Source organism: Callospermophilus lateralis, chromosome X (assembly GCF_048772815.1).
Source record: "Callospermophilus lateralis isolate mCalLat2 chromosome X, mCalLat2.hap1, whole genome shotgun sequence".
In the NCBI taxonomy this organism is placed as follows: Eukaryota; Metazoa; Chordata; class Mammalia; order Rodentia; family Sciuridae; genus Callospermophilus; species Callospermophilus lateralis.
The window spans coordinates 24822690-24841371 of NC_135325.1; the positions used below are offsets into that span (position 1 = coordinate 24822690).

Below are 18682 nucleotides of genomic sequence, written 5' to 3' on the forward strand. Positions count from 1 at the left end.
GCTAGATATGTTAAGCATTTTTTTTCATATATTTGTTGACCATTTGTATTTCTTCTTCTGTGAAGTGTCTGTTCAGTTTCTTAGCCTATTTATTGATTGGGTTATTTTTGGGTGTGTGTTAATTTTTTTGAGCTCTCTATATATCCTGGAAATTAATGCTTTATCTGAAGTAGGACAACACTCTTATAAGTAATGTACATGTGCTATCTCAATCTTCCCAATAACCTTATAAAGTATATCAGAAAAGAGTGGAGGTGGGACTGAGGTTATAGCTCAGTGGTAGAGCGCCTGCCCCGCACGTGTAAGGCACTAGGTTCGATCCTCAACACCACATAAAAAATAAAATAAAGGTATTGTGTTCATCTACCACTAAAGAAATATTTTCTAAAAAGAGTGGAAATAATGTTTTAGCAGATGTCTAATTGACTATTTCTTTTCAGTGGTTTCAAAGCAAGAAAAAATATGAATGGGCTAGGAAAGGCCTAGCAGACTCTCAGAATATAACAAATTGCTAGTTGCTAGAGACTGAACATATGAGACAAAGGAGAGTTTTTAAATGGATATAAATGTAAATTATAGTTGATAAAGAGAATGCTATTCAATGCAGTGATTCTGAGTCCCTTCTAAGTTGGGATGAGTAGTCACAGTGTTGTGATTTTTGGGACCTCTCTATCTTCAATCATTCTCTGCCAGAAACAGACCCTCAAACAAGGATTCATAAGCAAGCAAGTTATTAATTTTATTAATCCAATTTTAATTTTATTAATCCACAAAAACCAGTAAGGAAGTAGGAGAGGCAAAAAGGAGAAGGTGAAGAAGCTAAGTAATGGTGCTGTCTAAGATATGTCCAAGTCTCAGGACCCAGCTTGATTCCACGGGGGACTCTGGAGCATGAACTATGTCCCTGAGCTTTATTTGGAAGAGCTAGACCATTGCACTCCAACACCTGTCAGGCATTGACTATGAATGTCCTTGAGTAGGATTTCTAGACTCCAGAAAGGTTGTTTCCTGAGAAATTATTTTCCTGGCTATGACTACTGGGAAACCATTATATGAACCAAAATGGCAACTCATTAAATTATAGTCTTTGTCCCTTATCCTTGGATCCTCTATCCAGAAATGGATACATCTGTAAAGTCATTATCAAGATTTGGGGGATTTTAAAAGTTTATTTTATATCCTAAAGAAATGAGATTTTTTTCTAACCTAGAAAATGTGTCATTCTATAACCCATGATAACCAAGCTCCCCAGACAATTTCACATCCCCTCACTTGGTCCCTGTTAGAATAAGATACATGGATCGCTTTCTTGCCCATTTTCCCTTAACCACATTGAGCTTGAAGGTTGGATGGCACTGATTTATAATTCTTCTTAATTAAATCACAGTAACATGATATCTGAATCCCAAATAGCTCTTTCTTAATTGGTCTTTAAACTTCTCTGCTTTAATTTAGACTTCGGGATGCTTTTTTCCCTCTTTCTATTTAAGTAGCAAAGGTTCATGTATTTTATGTCATGTTTTATATAACATCTAAAAGAGTTGGCACCCAAATATTTATGATCTGCCTCATTAGACTAAACCTTTTCTTAGTCTAATCAACTGAAAGGAAAATATTTTTGAGAGGCTCACAGTAAATGTCAGGAACAAATGAGAAAGTGCATGTCATTTTTGAGATAATGCTGCTGGCCATGATGATTTCCAGTAGCTGACTTGCGATCACAACAATTCTTTCCTTATTACAGGATAGCCTCTCGAATGTCATCACCACAATTAATCAACTTCTGCCAGAGTTTCTACACAAGTAGGAGTTTTGGGTTCAACAGGGCTAATCCACCATGGGGACTTTTTCCAAACCACCTGGATCTGAGAATATCTTCAGCACACACACAAACAGAAATGCCACATGAAACCTTTTGCTTGTAATTTCTTGGTTCTGTTGTACACGATTCACCCCAGCCTTTATTTTTTGAAACTATTTTACCTAAAACAATAAGGAGAAAGATTTTTATGATAATAGTTAGGAGAGTAGAGTACCTATGGTCACCACACCACAGCACTGGGCAGGTCCCCTAAGGCCTTCCTGGGATGAACAGAAAACACGTGGAAAGATAGGACTATGACTAGCTATTGTCAAATGTAGCAATGTAACACCTGAGGTAGGAAAGCTCTGGAAAATCACCCAGAAACTTAAAATTCCAAATTACAATAATCTACTGGGTTAGAAATATTTTTTTCTCATTGTCAGGATCAATAAACACAATCATGAGTCCCTCCTGAGCTGAGTTCATACCACTATAATTTAGAATATCAGTTCTAGAAAGAGGAGCCTGGAGATCTACATAGTGTCAAAGGGATGTTGCCAGAAAATTTTCTAAATTATTTTAATCAAATCCCAAGAAACTAACCCCTAACTCTGATCCTCAGATTCTCTTCTTGATCATTTATTCTATTAGTGCAGAACTCCCCTGGTTGAAATGATTTTATCTTGATGAAATGATACGTGAGCAGTATGAGAAACTAGAATGGACTCAGGCTTTGTGTGGATGGACAATACTATTTTTATCCTGACTGTCATGTACTGTGTGACAGCATGGTAGTGTGGTGACAGGTGTGTGTATATACACATGTATGCATACATATATGGAATAATTATTTAACCTCTCCAAGACTCAGTTTACTCATTAAAATAGAATTTTTTTTTTTACTTTTAACATTTTAATGATTTTATTAACATTTTTTAAAGTATTTTTTTTAGTTGTTAATGGACTATTTATTTATATGTCATGGTGAGACTCAAACACAGTGCCTCGCACATGCTAAGCAAGTGCTCTGCCACTGAGCCACAACCCAGCCTCAACATTTTTTAATATATATTTTTTAGTTATAGGTGAACACAATGTCTTTATTTTACTTTATGTGGTGCTGAGGATCTAACCCAGTGCTTCATGCATGCCAGGCGAGCGCTCTACCTCTGAGCCACAACCCCAGCCCCCAGCCCCAACATTTTTAATTGTTGAAGAGTAGCATTTATTACAAAGGCTGGCAGGGTTGTGTTGCAGAGTCTTGGCAAGAAATTTCTTTACTGCTACATTTTTTATTTTTACTTTCTTTCAAGCTCTGTGACAATACAAAGTTTTTATAGGGATGTTGGGCAATGGAAACTAACACCTAGAAAATATTCAGTAAATGTAGCTGTTTTTTGCATAGTTATTTAAGATGGTAGTGTTAATCGGGTTATATCTGACTTTTATGGCTTCTCTAGTGCCCAGAATGGAAAAAACAATCATTCAGAGTTGTGGTTGACAGCTCTGATGATTGCCTATTCTTTCTTCTGCCAGATTTATCTTGTGGTAATGATATATGCAAGATCAGACATTAAAAAAAAAGATCCTTCCTTTATTCTATCTGGTCTCTCTGATTGACTCAACTGTAAGCCAAAACAATCACTTGTTAACCAGTGCTGGTGTGCTTTGCCAATACCTTACTTACTTTCATGACTTATTAAGATAGTAACTAAGAGAATGAAACTCAGCATATATTGCATACAACCCAGCATAATTTGTAGCATATTTTGTGTGCACTGGGGGTTAATGATGGATAAAATAAGAACAAACACTTAAATTGTGATTTGTCAAAACTCTACACTTACTTATGAAGCTCTCTTTAATAAGAAAATTGTGATCATCTGGAAGGCAGAAATTATTTTTTCTTTTATCATTATTGAATGAAATTAAATCATTTTAGCAAGCATGAAAGTGATTCAAACCCATTTAGCAAACATCATTATTTTATACCACGTTTATTAAATATGCATCATGGGTCAAACACTAAAACAACAAAGAAATGAAATATAATTTCTGATCTTTGATTAAAACATGTATTGAGTAACTTCTTTGTATCAAGGCACTATGAAGATGCTGGAGATATCATGGTAAAAATAACATAGAGCTCACAGATCAAAGAAACACCAAGGCCCACAAGTGTGGATCAATTAGAGAACCAAATAAGACATTCTGAAGTTTTAAATGCCATTTAATGGTGACAACTTCTTTATCAGGACCAAATCTGTTACTAAATGGTATGGCAAAGACCAAAAGTCAGCAGCAACTAAGGGGAAGACAGTTGAACAAGGCCTGCGCTTGACAGGAAAGACCTCACGAGGAAAGCTGAACTGCTCTGGCCTTGAGGAATGGACAAGATTTACAGACACAGAGGGTAATATTGGGTGGGGAGAACTTGATGAATTGAAAGAATACCCAGGAATGTAGAATGGCTGGGAGCATGCTGGTAAGAACTGGGAAGTAAAGTCAAAAAGTTCAGGGGGCGCTCAATTCCAAAGACCCTGCAGTCAGGCAAATGGGGCTAAACTCAGTGAGCCCCTGTAGGGTCTTGAGGAGGAGGGTGATGTGATAGTTGCTGAGCAGTTCCAGTGCGGCTGTTTCGATCTAAGTGTAGGTCACATGTGTTCATCATTTTTATTTTTTTTGAAGCTGTCCCCTGCCTGTGTCTTTGATTGTCGCTTGGCTACCATGTTAAAATCAGAATGTGCTTTATCATTAGAGGAAGCATCGGTTCTTCAGATCTCATGGACCAAGAGGTCAGACCTGGGACCCCAAAGAGCATCCGGAGCAATGGTATGACCCCAATCACTCAGAGGTCACCAGCCCCAAGCACTCGAAGTGTGGCCTCAATCAGCAGCAGAGTAAGTACACAAATGTAAAGAGACCCCCAGCCTCTGGGACTTCACTATACCATTAAGGCATGACTGGGTTTAACCTCTCTGTATCTCAGGCATGTCATTTATGTCATTTAATGGTAAAAATTTCTTTACCAGGACCAAGACTCCTGCATCCTTAGTTTTTGGCCCAAAATCCAAAGTGAAAAGGAAATGGAAAGACAAGATGTAAAGGTGTCATTGTATGCTGGGATTTACATGGTTGAATGGTCTAAACAAATATAAAGAATGTGTTGAAAGCTCTGATTTTAATCCTCCATGTTTCTTCTCAGACAAAATATTCATAAGTGGACAGCACTAAAATTTCTCCAAGCTGCTTTGCACCTGGAAAAGTAGAACCTTGAAATGTTGTTATAGTGTTCTATGTATCCGTTAAAATAAGGTGTCAACACATAATGAATGCTTAAATGGAATATTTTACAAATGTGGTAAATTACATTTTATGTTGCCTTTCTCTTTTAAGGGAGAAGATGGAGAAAGTATTTGGAAGGTGTTATGGTTTAGATCTGAGGTGTCCTCCAAAAGCTCATGTGTGAGACAATGAAAGAAAATTTAGAGATTAAATGATTGGGTTATAAGAGCCTTAACTTAATCAATGCATTAATACCCTGACAAAGACTAACTGGGTGGTAACTGTAGGCAGGTATAGTGTGGCTGGAGGAGGTGGGTCCTTGGGGGTGTGCCCTTGAGGTATATATTTCCATTCTGGTGAGTGAGAGTTCTCTCTGATTCCTGATTATCATGTCCTGAGCTGTTATCCTTTGCCATCCTCTTCCACCATGGTGGTTTGCTCCATCTTGTGCCCAGAGCAATGGACTTGACCATCTATGGACTGAGACCTCTGAAACTGTGAGCCCCAAATAAACTTTTCCTCCTCTAAATTGTTCTTGTTAGGTGTTTTGGTCACAGCAGTGAAAAAGCTGACTAAAACAGAAAAGAAAAATGTTTAATGAAATATTTTGTTGGAAGTCTTTCTTGGAATGAATTAGCATCTACTACATTTATTAAAATTATTTTGGTATTGGGGATTGAATCCTGGGGGTACTCTACCACCGAGCTACAGCCCCAGTCTTTTTTAGTTTTTATTTTGAGGCAGGGTCTTGCTATGTTGCTGAAGCTGGCCTTGAATTTGTGATCCTCCTGCCTCTGTCTTCTGAGTTGATAGGATTACGGGCGTGCACCAGCTGATATATTTTTTTAATTAAATAACAAACTCAGTATAGATTGCTGGCATGTATATATAAGAAACCATTATATATGAACCACAATTCTTTGACTTAGCCAATATCTAGTGGAGGTTTTAGTATATGACAGGCACCAGTCAAGCAAAGACTTGAAGGAAGTAAAATGTTCAGGTCTAGGTGTCCTCCAGGCAGAGACAGTGATGACATTTGGCAGGCACACCTGGGGAAAGAAGCTTCACTTACCTACAGCTAGCCTCCATCTTGAATGGTCAGTGACTTGTTCAACCAGTTTTTTTTGTTTGTTTATTTGGTACTGGGGATTGAACTCAGGGACACTCAACCACTGAGCCCCATCCCCAGCCCTATTTTGTATTTTATTTAGAGACAGGGTCTCACTGTGTTGTTTAGCACCTCACTTTTGATGAGGCTAGCTTTGAACTCACCATCCTTCTGTCTCAGCCTCCTGAGCTGCTGGGATTACAGGCGGGCACCACTGTACCTGGCTCAACCAGTTTCTAAAATATTTTTAATGCCTCATGAGGAAAAGCAAGTGCAGAGACCCTGAGGGGCTATACACCTAGCACATTCAAGAAGGATCCAAGTAGACATTGTAGCTATTGCTAGTAAATGAAGGGGAAGGTACTAGGAAATGAATTCAAAGAAATCATAGGCCAAATAGGACCCGAAAACTACTGCATGTACTTTGACATTTACTCCGGTTAAGATGGGGGAAGCTGGAGGGTTTGAGGCAGAGGAGTGATAGGATCTGCCTTCTGTTTAAGCAGGATCTGGGAACTGTTGAGAAGCAACTGCAGGGCAACAAGAGTGGAAGCCAGGAGACCAATTGGGAGGCCATTGTCATATTCTAGGCAAGAGACTGGGCTTTGTAAAAGGGAAATAACAGTGGAGGCAGTGAGCAATCAGATTCTATAAATATTTTTAAGGAAGAGCCAAAAGGCATTCAGACTGATTTAATAGCAATAATAGATTTGTTTAAACACTTACAGTCTAGGTTGTACTTGCTAAGATAAAAGGCATATTTTAAATTTCATAAACATTTATGCTAAGCTCAGCAAGCTGATTATGTTCAGTAGTCAGAAAAGTACACAGATAGTTGTTGATTATGCTTATTTCTTTGTGACCTAACAAGGAATGATATGCAAAATATTTAGTAACTGGTATGGCAGGTACACTGAGTAATCAGAATAAATACTAGCTGGGGCAATATCCTGGGGTCCCTTCCATGCTACTCATTAACCTGGATTATGGGGAGACCTGTAGATAACGGGAAACATGGGGAAGGGGAGGTAGATGAGGAGTAGTGCTGTTCAGCAACTAATACAAAAGTATTTTTAAAATTTTAGCAGCTGGTGCAGCTGTGCCACTGGGTAGCACCTATCAGTCCAATAACCAAATAATAATAATAATAATCAAGTTTTTCTCAAAATAAGGATTATTGGCCAGGCACAGTGGTGCACATCTATAATTCTGGTAATTTGGGAGGTTGAAGAAGAAGAATCACAAATTTGAGGACAGCTTAGGAAGATTAGCAAGACCCCGTCTCAAATTAAAAAGGTCTGGGAAGGTAGCTCAGTGGTAAAGTACCCCTGAATTTAATCCCTAGTACAGAAAAAAAAAAAGAAAGATAGATTATCTTCCTAAGGGCCAGCCCTTTCAGATGATTAGGAAGTAACAATCACCTGTCAAGCCAGTTGTGGTGGCACACACCTGTAATCTCAGCATTTTGGGAGGCTGAGACAGGAAGATGGCAAGTTCAAAGCCAACCTCAGTGACTTAGTGGGGCCCTAGCAACTTAGTGAGACCCCGTCTCAAAATAAAAAATAAAAAGGGCTGGGGATGTGGCTGAGTGGTTAAACGCCCCTGGGTCAATGCCTGGTACCAAAATAATAATAATAATAATAATAATAATAATAATAATAATAATAATAATAATAAATCACCTGTCAACAGAAATTCCCTGCAATTGACTTGAGTTCATTTACATATACATAGGCAGTGTATCTGTAATTGATCTCTTGAATTCTAGCTGGTCTAAACTGGTGTTTTCTAAGAAAAAAAAGAGAGACAAAGAGAAATATTGCCTGTGGAATAAAAATAAGACAGCATCACAGTTCATGAAGCACATTTGCTTTTTCACAATGAAGGGAAGAGGTATATAGAGTTAAATGGTGAGCGAGGTCACATCTTCTCAATTTCTCCTATTTGTTAGCATCTCTGTTTCAATGTTCTTTTCTATTTTAGCATGTAAGAAGTAATTTTTTGAGTGGAGAACTTGTACAACATGATAGTCTCTAAACTGTCTTCTGCTATGATGTAATCTGTTAATTTTAGGTTTGACATCTGGAAATTCCAGGGCACGTATTGCATGTTAATGACTGTATAATATTAATAGGCCTATTAGTGCTCAATATTAGCAGTATTGCCATCATCATAATTGCCTGTAAGGAACTTGGTCTTGATTCATTACAGTGCTCTGCATGTGAAGAACTTCTTGAGGCAGTGTCAAAAACTAACCTAAACTAAATTGTCTATTTGACCTCTGTCATGCTTTTGACAAACCACGTTGGTCTATGACATTTAGAGAACTTAAGAGCTATAAACTTCCTATTACAGGTCTTAGCTGTTGGAAAACAATGAACAATTAAGACCAGTCTTTATTGCAGCTGAATTGTTTAGTATGCTAAGCAACTGAGAGTCATATCTCTAAGGAGTGAGTTTATCTAAGTATGTCTGAATGTCTAAGATGAAGGCAACAAAAAGGGAATTCCATCCTATAAGAATTTGACCTTTGACAGAAATCCTTTATTTATTTATTTGTTTATTGTATAATGGGGACTGAACCCAGGGCCTCAGCACATGATAAAGCATTCCATCACTGAGCTACATCAGCCCCCATCCTGTAAGACTTTGAAAGGCAATTTTTGATTGTTTACAGAAGGAAGAATTGTAAAGTCTTTTTCAGATTTGATCATTATCACACCATGATACCACCAGCATGGACATTTAACCTTCAGCTCAATTCACAAAAGGAAAATTTTTGTTTATTTGTTTGTTTTTACTAGTCACACAAGCTTGGGGTGATATAGTAGTCAAGCTTCTATGGGCATGGACAAAGTTGGGACACAGGTTTCCTTTATCATATGTTACTTGAAAGCCCATCTCAGACTGAAGTCTGCCAAGAACTGAAAGAGTGACAGAAATAGACCAGCATTCCACAATTCCCTTCAAGGATACTCACCCAATAACCCAAAACCTCTGACTAGGCCCCACATCCAAATGCTTTCCACCACTTACCAATGGCACCAAGCTAAGGACAAAGCCTCCAATTTAGAATAGAAGACATTCTAAACTCAAACTGTATCAGGTGATTGAGGAGAGGGGATGTTGAGAGTGGGGGCAAACATAAGACCAAACACATTTCTAAGCCCAAGTGCTATTCTGAGGGTATAACGCTTGCCAGATTCTTAAAATTACTTTATATAGCATTGAGGTCACCTTTACCATTGTATTAACCATATTTTAAAACACTCACTTTGTGAATGAAAAATTACTCAAACTACCTTTTGTGTTAAATAATAAATCTCTGGAAATCGATTTTCCTTAGCAATTATTGATAGCAAGTTTAGGAATCATGTGGTTTTCTGACAAAGGTCCTTCAAATGTCAATTCACTTCTCTTAAAAAGGAACATGCACAAATGTGTTTATACTGAAGTATGTTTATTTCTATAGAGGGATTTTAAGCTACGGTCAGTATAATGCTCCTTTCTTCATTTCTACCTTGTGGGAAGGAGCGTGGTTTTGAACATTCCATGGGTTTGGCTGCCATTGAAAGCACCTCTGAGGAGCTTACAAAGAGTCACCGCAGAAACACTTCAGGCACGCCTTCCATTGAAGTGTCTGGGACTTCCCTCTCCTCAGGTGGGTAGTTACAACATGACTACTCTGTTGTTAAAAAAAAATGACCGAATCAGATGGAATTGGCTGCTTTATGTTATACCATGTGTATGTTTTCTGCCTCAGAACACAGTTGCCAATTCTTGTACCTATGGTAGTAGTCTCCCTGTGTGAGAACTGCTTGAAGGTGGTCCCAAGTGCAAATCTATTTATTGAGTGCATACTGTTGTTAGGCATCATCTTCAAGTTTTAGAGCTATATTAGAGTATCAGTATAGAAGTATAGGAAATATAAATGGTTCCAGAATATGTTTGCTATGATATATAATACTTGCCCAGAGTGCAAGGAAATTGTCGTTCAACTGATATGGTGGACCGAAGTTCCCTATATCCAGATAAACCACTGCATGGTTTAATGAAGGAGCTTGTTTGCAAGCTGCATTAAGGTATTAATAATAACCATTTTCGTTTGTATGGCACATTCACACATATCATTTTAGTTCATTATTACAGCAATCCAGTGAATCAGGTATTATTTATGTTGCAAATATTTTTACCTATGAATGAGGAAGCTCTAGAGAAATTTGTCATAATTATGAAGTTTAGGTCCATATATAGAACTGATTTCATGATGAAGTCTTCAACATTAAAAAGTTATCTGTTGCTGGACATGGTGGCACACGCCTGTAATCCCAGCAGCTTGGGAGGCTGAGGTCAGAGCATTGCAAGTTCAAAATCAGCCTCAGCAATGGCAAGGTGCTAAACAACTTAGTGAGAACCTGTCTCTAAATAAAATACAAAATACAGTGTCCCATGAGTTCAATCCCTGGCACCCCCCCCCCCAAAAAAAAGATTTTTTATTGATGGAAGAATGTTCTGGTGCCTAGTGAACTTCCTTTCAATGATTGGTAGTCACTCCCTTTTTATGTGAAAGGAACTTGGTATATCATTTGAAAGTGGATATTTAAAATTGGTCGACTTGTATTTTATGTCAAATATGAAAGTACAGTAAATTCTCTAAATATTGAAATCAAGAATGCTAAATGTTCACCAGGTATAGTCGTACATGACTGTAATACCAGCTACTCAGGAGACTGAGGCAGGAGGACTGCAAATTCGAGGCCAGCATCAACAACTTAATGAGGCCTTAAGCAACTTAGTGAGACCATGTCTCAAAATTAAGAGTAAAATGGGGCCTGGGGAATAGCTCAGTTCATAGAGTACTTGCCTTGCATGCACAAGGCCCTGGGTTCAATCCCTAGCACGCCCACACACAAAAAAATTAAACTAAAAACGGTTGGTGATATGGCTCAGTGGTTACACACCCCTGGGTTCAATTTTGTTTTGTACTATGAAAAACAAAATTAAAAAGATTAATTATTAATTATTATTTTCCAAGTTTAAAGACCCAATCTATTAGATTTTTTTTAATTCTAGGAGTAAAGCAGAAGATTATTGTAAATGGAAGTATTTTAACATAAACTGCATGAAGTTATTGATTCTGGCTGTTAGCATGACTATCCATACTCTGTGCCTAAAAAGAATTGAAATAAGGAGGAAACATTTGCAATGAAAAATAAGAACTTATCTCCAAAGTAAGAAGATATACTTATTTTTTCTTTTTCTCTCTCCAGACCGGAGTCGATCTGAGTTAGATTTGAGTGAATCATTTACAGAAGACTTAGAAGATACTGTAAGCATAAGAAGCAGATCGGTCCCTGGGACTTTAGACAAAGACTTGGTAAGTTGGATGTGTAAGAGTCCAAGATATGACAAAAGAAGGTCATGGTCTTTCTCCAAGTAGTTCCACTTTTAAGTGATGATGAGTTACCTAAAGAAACTTAGTTATCTAAGTTATCTCTTCCTGTTAATCTTAACATAATAAGTGCTACTAAACCAGGTGTGGTGGTGGCACATGCCTGTAATCCCAGCAGCTCAGGAGGCTGAGCCAGGAGGATTGTGAGTTCAAAGTCAGCCTCAGCAACTTAGCAAGGCCCTAAGCAACTCAGGGAGACCCTGTCTCTAAATAAAAATAAAAAGGACTGGGGATGTGGCTCAGTGGTTAAGCATCCCAGTACCAAAAAAAAAAAAAAAGGAGCAACTAAAAGAATTATTTATTAAAAAGCAACTAATCAGGTTAATGATAGATTATCTCTAGCAAAGTATCTGTCAAGAGATTTATTTCCATTCCTGGCTAAAGGCTCATCAGTTTGTCTAAACCTTGGATCTAAGGGATCTTGGCATTTTCTAAACCAAATATTACTTTCTGACTATATATTTTACATGACCCTTTTTTATATATCAAGTTGTCCCCAGTAAACTGCCTTCCTGAGACTAAATTATGTGAGAATTAATGTTCCAGTGCACTCAATTATAAAATGAGAAGGTTAAATTCGATTATTGTTAAGGTAACTTCCCACTCTAATATTCTGATATTCTGATTTCTGTAACTGCCATAATGAAATTTGAACTCCTTAGAAGAAAGATATAGCACAAATGTTAATTGATATTAATAGTTTTTCCAAAGCAAGCCAGGAAACTTAGAGCTCTGGAACTAAATATTATTTACTGCAGCATAAAAATCTGGGAAAGTACTTTAAAATCCACTAAAATAAAGAAGGTATTTGGGCTGGGGATGTGGCTCAAGCGGTGGCATGCTTGCCTGGCATGTGTGGGGCGCTGGGTTCGATCCTCAGCACCATATACAAATAAAATAAAGATGTTGTGTCCACTGAAAACTAAAAAATAAATATTAAAAAATTCTCTCTCTCTCTTAAAAAAAAAAGAAGAAGAAGAAAGTATGCAATGGGATCCGATGATTCCAAGACTTACTTTTAAAGAACTGCTTACCTTTAAAGAACTGCTAACTCAAATGTTATTAAACTATTCCTGTCCTTAGAAAACTATGAAAATCTTCAAATTCATAGTATGAAGCCAGCCAGTTAACCTCTAAACTCAAATTTGATTTTAAAAATTGTTTAAAAACTAACATTGTATTCAAACTGGTTTATGAAAATATATACAAAACTTAGCCGGGCACAATGGTGCATGCCTATAATCCCAGCAGCTTGGAGGCTGAGACAGGAGGATCTCCAGTTGAAAGCCAGCCTCAGCAACTTAGCAAGGTCTTAAGCAACTCAGTGAAACTCTCTCGCTAATAAAATATAAAAAAGGGCTGAGGGGCTACGACTATAGCTCAGTGGTAGAACACTTATTTGCGTAGCATGTGTGAGGCACTAGGTTCAATTTCAGCATTGCATATAAAATAAATAAACAAATAAAATAAAGGTCTATCAACAATTTTTTTTTTTAAATGTGCTGAGGATGTGTCTTCATGGTTAAGTGCCCCTGGGTTCAATCCCCAGTACCAAAATATATATATATGTATGTATGTATGTATGTATGTATTTTTTACATAAATGTGTGTATATGTATGTATATAATTTAAATATAATATTTATAAATTTATATATATTTATATAAAACTTGAAATATAATAACAAGTAAAACAGTAGTGAATCAAAAAATATTACAATAAGAGTAAGTTTTATTCTAGGTATGAGTTAAAGAATTAATGTATATAAGAAATCTGGTAACATTATCACTATATTTGAGAACAGGGCTAGGGATATAGCTCAGTTGGTGAAGTAAGGAGTAAGGCCCTGAGTTCAATCCCCAGTACCATAAAAAAAGAAGAAGAAGAAGAAGAAGAAGAAGAAGAAGAAGAAGAAGAACACACAAAACTAAGTCAAAGGATTTTTGGCAAAATTTTTGGCAAAATTCTACAGCTTTATTTAATAAAAAAACTGATTTGAATATGATTTCTCAGATACTAAATATCTAAAAGGCCACAAAATATTTCACTTTAAATATTGATGTGAAGGAGCTATTTTCATTAAAATGAGAAAAGGGGATTCTCACTGTTGCTATTATTAGTGAACATTGTTCTAAAGGTTCTGAAAAGTGCAATACGAAAATAAAATGACCTTTATAAATATTAAATAAGATATTAAATTACACATTTTGCTAATAATATTCTTGCCTGATCAAAAAACCCTATGTGGTTTAGTGACTAAAAGCTACTAGGATTAGAGTTGGGGTTGTGGCTCAGTGGTAGAGCATTTGCCTAGCATGTTTGAAGCACTGGGTTCGATCCTCAGCACCACATAAAAATAAAATAAAATAAAGGTATTGTGTCCATCTACAACTAAAATAAATGAATAAATAAATAAGGTACTAGAAATAACAAGAGAATTTTAGAAGACCAATAGCTCAGCTACTCTGAGTTTATAGCCCTGGTTGGGGTAAGCAATAGATCCCTGAACTAGCCAGAAATGTAATAGGAAATCAATCAACAAGAAAGTCATATATGGCCTTGATAAGCACTCTAAACATTCATGTGGAAGATTGGGGGGAGGGAAAAGCTGATGGGCACAAGCTATGCAAACATCCCTGGCTGATCATAAACCTGAGAACATACGGAAAACATAGGGAAGTAACAGCTGGGGGGTGACTTAAAAGGTGACTGATTTTGATATACTCTAAAAACAACACACAGATCCACTGAAATGAGGATGAAGGGTCACTGGCTGGAGGTGTTTGAGCACAATATCTTCACAATCATTAACTTACCATTAAATTCTGCACACACAGAGATGAATCATAGGAAGTTTGTTAAAAGTAAAAACTGAGCAGAGACATCAGCAGACACATGGAACAGAAAACAAATTCTACAGATGAGTACAGGCAAGATGCTAACCTACAAACTAAAAATCAAGCATATAGAAACAAGCAACAGTAGCAACCCTCAGAATCCAGAGTTGTTACAATACATGATTGCAAATAAATATTGGTTCTTTGAGGAGATCAACCATATTGACAAACTAGGATTTTCCTAGCCAGGATTTCTAAATCTTGGCACTATTGATATTTCTGACTGTATAATTTTTTGTTGGAGTGGGAGGAATTCTCTTTTGTGTAAAGTAGTATGTTTGGAAGTATCCCTGATCTTTATCTAGGCACCTAAAAGTCTCCACAAACTGTGCCCTCAAAATTCCCCAGACATTACCAAATGTCCCAGAGGGGACAAATCCATCTCAGATGAAAACCAGTGAGTTAAAGTAGGCAAGAGCAGCCAAGAAAAAAGGTGAGAAGACACAAATTACAAAAGGAGGAATAAACAAAGGGATACAACTGCCCATATAACAAAAATGTTAATGATTATAAGGTCATACTGTGAACAACTGTACACCAACACAATTGACAGCTTAGATGAAATAGATACATCTTTAGGAAGACACAAAGTACCAGAAATACCTCATAAAGTAGAAAATCTGAGTAGATCTGTAATAAGTAAAGATATTGAATTAATAATTTATTATTTTTTTGCCCATGTACATTTCTTTTTTTCCATATTTTTATTGGTGTATTATTGTACATAATGATGGCATTTGTTGTTTATATTTAAACATGCACACAATACAGCAATATAATGTAGTCAATATCATTCCCCCATATTTTTCCTTTCCCTCCCCTCCTCCCTCCCCCGGTCCCTTTCCTCTACTCTGAATTAATAATTTAAGCCTTATTTATTAAAAGAAAAAAGATCACAAATCTAACTTTGTGGACCTTTATTGGCATTATTTGCAATTCTAGAGTCTGCTAGCAGTGTGGACCAAAAGTGGTTTGGAATGCCTTACCACATGGGCAGGTTATACTTATAGGCAGAGAAAAGGAAGTGACATATAGAAGATGGAAATAAGGCATAGAGACACCCTAATTGGTCACAATTCAATCCATCTTATTTAAATGTGATTTGAACAGTCGGCTGTTTGTGATTGGCCATAGGTGTCTACTTTTATAAGAGTAGGTTGCATTCTATTTACATATCATGTTCAGTTGCAGTTCACTGTTTGGAGAAATTAAAGCCAAACTTAAAATATGTATGGAGGAAGCTTTAGGCCAACCTTAAAATTTCCCAAAGAAAATCCAAGGCACAGATGGCTTCACTAATGAACTCCATCAAGTATTTGAAGAAGAAATAATTCTAATAATTCACAAATTTGTTCAAAAAAATGAAGGAAGAAATATTTCTGAACTAATTTTATGAGGTCTGTATTATACTTATAGCAAACCTAGACAAAGACATAAAAAGAAAACAGCTGAGTGTGGTGGTGCATGCCTGTAATCCCAGAGACTTGGAAGGCTGAGGCAGGAGGGTTTCAAATTCAAAGCCAGCCTCAGCAACCTAGTGAGATCCTAAGCAACTTAGTGAAACCCTGTCTCAAAATAAAAAATAAAATGGGTTGGGGATGTGGCTCAGTGGTTAAGTGCCCCTGGGTTAAATCCCTGGTACAAAAGGAAAGAGAGAGAGAGAGAGAGAGAGAGAGAGAGAGAGAGAGAGAGAGAGAGAGAGAGAGATATCTCGGGTGAGTGAGCTACAGACCAATCAATATCCATTATGTCTTTTTTTGAAGGGGTGAGATTTGCCAGGTATTGAACTCAGGGGCACTGACCACTGAGCAACATCCCTAGCACAATTTTGCATTTTATTTAGACACAGGGTCTCACTGAGTTGCTTAGCACCTCACCATTGCTGAGGCTGGTTTTTGAACTCGTAATCCTCCTGCCTCAGCCTCCCAAGCCAATGGGGCATCCAATATCCATTATGAATATAGATGCAAAAATCCTTAATAAAGCCAGGTGTGGTGGCACATACCTGTAATCCCAGGGACTTTGGAGGCTGCAGCAGGAAGATCACAAGTTCAAGGCCAGCCTCCTCCACTTAGCAAGGCCCTAAGCAACTTGGTGAAACCCTGTTTCAAAATTTTAAAAAGGGCTGGGGATGTGGCTCAGTGGTAAAGCACCACTGGGTCGGATCCCAGTATCTCTCTCTCACATACACACAAAGTCCTTAATGAAGTATTAATAAATTAAGTCCAGTAACAAAAGAGAATCATATACCATAACAAAGTAGGATTTATTCCAGGTATGCAGGATTGATTTAGCATTCAAAAACAAACTAATGCACCAAGTGTAACTGTCTCAGCCAGGAGAATCCCAAGTTTCAGTCCTGCCTCAAAATTAAAAAAAAAAAATTTAAGTACTGGGGATGTAATTCAGTGGTAAAGCACCCCTGGGTTCAATCCCCAGTGCTAAAGAATAAATAAATAAAATTAATGTAATAGCCACATCACCTCGGTAGGTGCAGTAAAATTGATTAACAAAATCCAACATCCATTCTCAACAATTTAGAAATAGAGGGAATTTCCTCAGTCTAGTAAAGAACATCTACAAAGTTACTACAACTTAACATCATACTTAATGGCAAAAGGGGCCAAGTTCTTCCTACCTAAGTGGAAGAACAAAGCAAGGATTCTTTTCTTCTGTCCTTCCCCTCCCTTTCCTCCCCTTCCCTCCCTCCCTCCCTCCCTTCTTTTCTCTCTCTCTCTCTCTCTCTCTCTCTCTCTCTCTCTCTCTCTCTCTCTACCAGGTATTGACCCAGGGATGCTTAACAACTGAGCTATATCCCAGCCCTTTTTATATTTTAGCTAGAGACAGGGTCTCACCAAGTTACTTGGGGCCTCACCAAGTTGCTGAGGCTGGTTTTGAATTCACCATCCTCCTGCCTCAGATTCCTGAACCACTGGGCTTACATCACCATGCCTGGTCAAAGTAAGGATTTCTGTTTGTACCACTTCTATTCAACATTGTACAGGAAGGAGATTTTAGCTATTACAGTAAAGAAGGGAGAAAGAAAAGAGTGGAAAAGGAAAATGGAAAAGAAGATATCTCATTGGAAAGAAGGAAGTAATTATCTTCCTTACCTGAAGATGATATACTTTTGTGTATTGCAAATCCTAAAACATATGCAAAAATATGACTAGAACTAATCAATTCAATAAAGTTGAAGGATATTAAATCAATGCACAAAAGTCAATTGTATTTTATATACTAGAAATGAAAAACTGGAGCCAGGTGTGGTGGTATATACCTGAATCCTAGCAAGTCAGGAGCAGGAGGCAGAGGCAAGAGGATTGCAAGTTTGAGGCCAGACTCAGCAACTTAGCCATACCCTGTCTCAAAAAAAAAATAAAATAAAATAAAAGAGGAGAAATGAACAATTGGACGATGAATTTAAAAATATAATTCCATTCACAATGGCATAAAAAATATTAAAGAAAGACTTAGGAATTAATTTATTTTGAAAAGTGTAAGATGTGTACATTGAAATTTACAAAAATGTTGCTGCACCAAATTAAAGATCTAAATAAATAGAGACATGTTCTATGTTCCTTGATTTAAAAATTTGCTATTTTTGAGATCAAATCTCTCCAAATGAATCTGTAGATTTAATACAAATGAAAATCCAGGTAGTATGTTTTGTGGAAATGGACATGATGATTTAAAATTTTTATGAAAATTCTAAGATCCCAGAAATAAAATTTTCAAATTTGAAGAGTAAAGTTGGAAGACTTATACTAATAGATTTCAAAATTCACTATGCAAAGATAATAGTCAGTACAGTGCAGTAATGGCATAAGCAATCACAAACCCAAAATAATAATAATAATTCTCCTCCTCCTCCTCCTCCTCCTCCTCCTCCTCCTCCTCCTCCTGCTCCTCCTCCTCCTCCTTTTTTGGTACTGAGCTTCATCCCCAGCCCTTTTTATTTTTTATTTTGAGACAGGGTCTCACTAAGTTACTTAGGGCCTTTCTAAGTTGCTGAGGTTGACCTTGAACTTGTGATCCTCCTGCCTCAGCCTCCTGAGTCACTGGCCCAAAATTATTTTAAAATTAAAAATAAGTATGTTCCCCAAAGGGAATCTTCTTAGAGGCTGGGGAAG

At 37.2% G+C, this 18682-nt stretch overlaps 1 protein-coding gene across 2 annotated transcripts in view; it reads left to right on the forward strand.

The window, feature by feature from the left end:
- Positions 1–18682, forward strand: part of Sytl5 (synaptotagmin like 5) — a 106236-nt gene that overhangs the window by 59202 nt on the left and 28352 nt on the right. For both annotated transcript variants that reach the window (XM_077107446.1, XM_077107447.1), the window contains exons 6-8: positions 4563–4704; positions 9732–9861; positions 11471–11577. In XM_077107446.1, coding sequence (XP_076963561.1) covers positions 4563–4704; positions 9732–9861; positions 11471–11577 — 379 coding nt within the window. The remainder of the gene's footprint in view (positions 1–4562; positions 4705–9731; positions 9862–11470; positions 11578–18682) is intronic.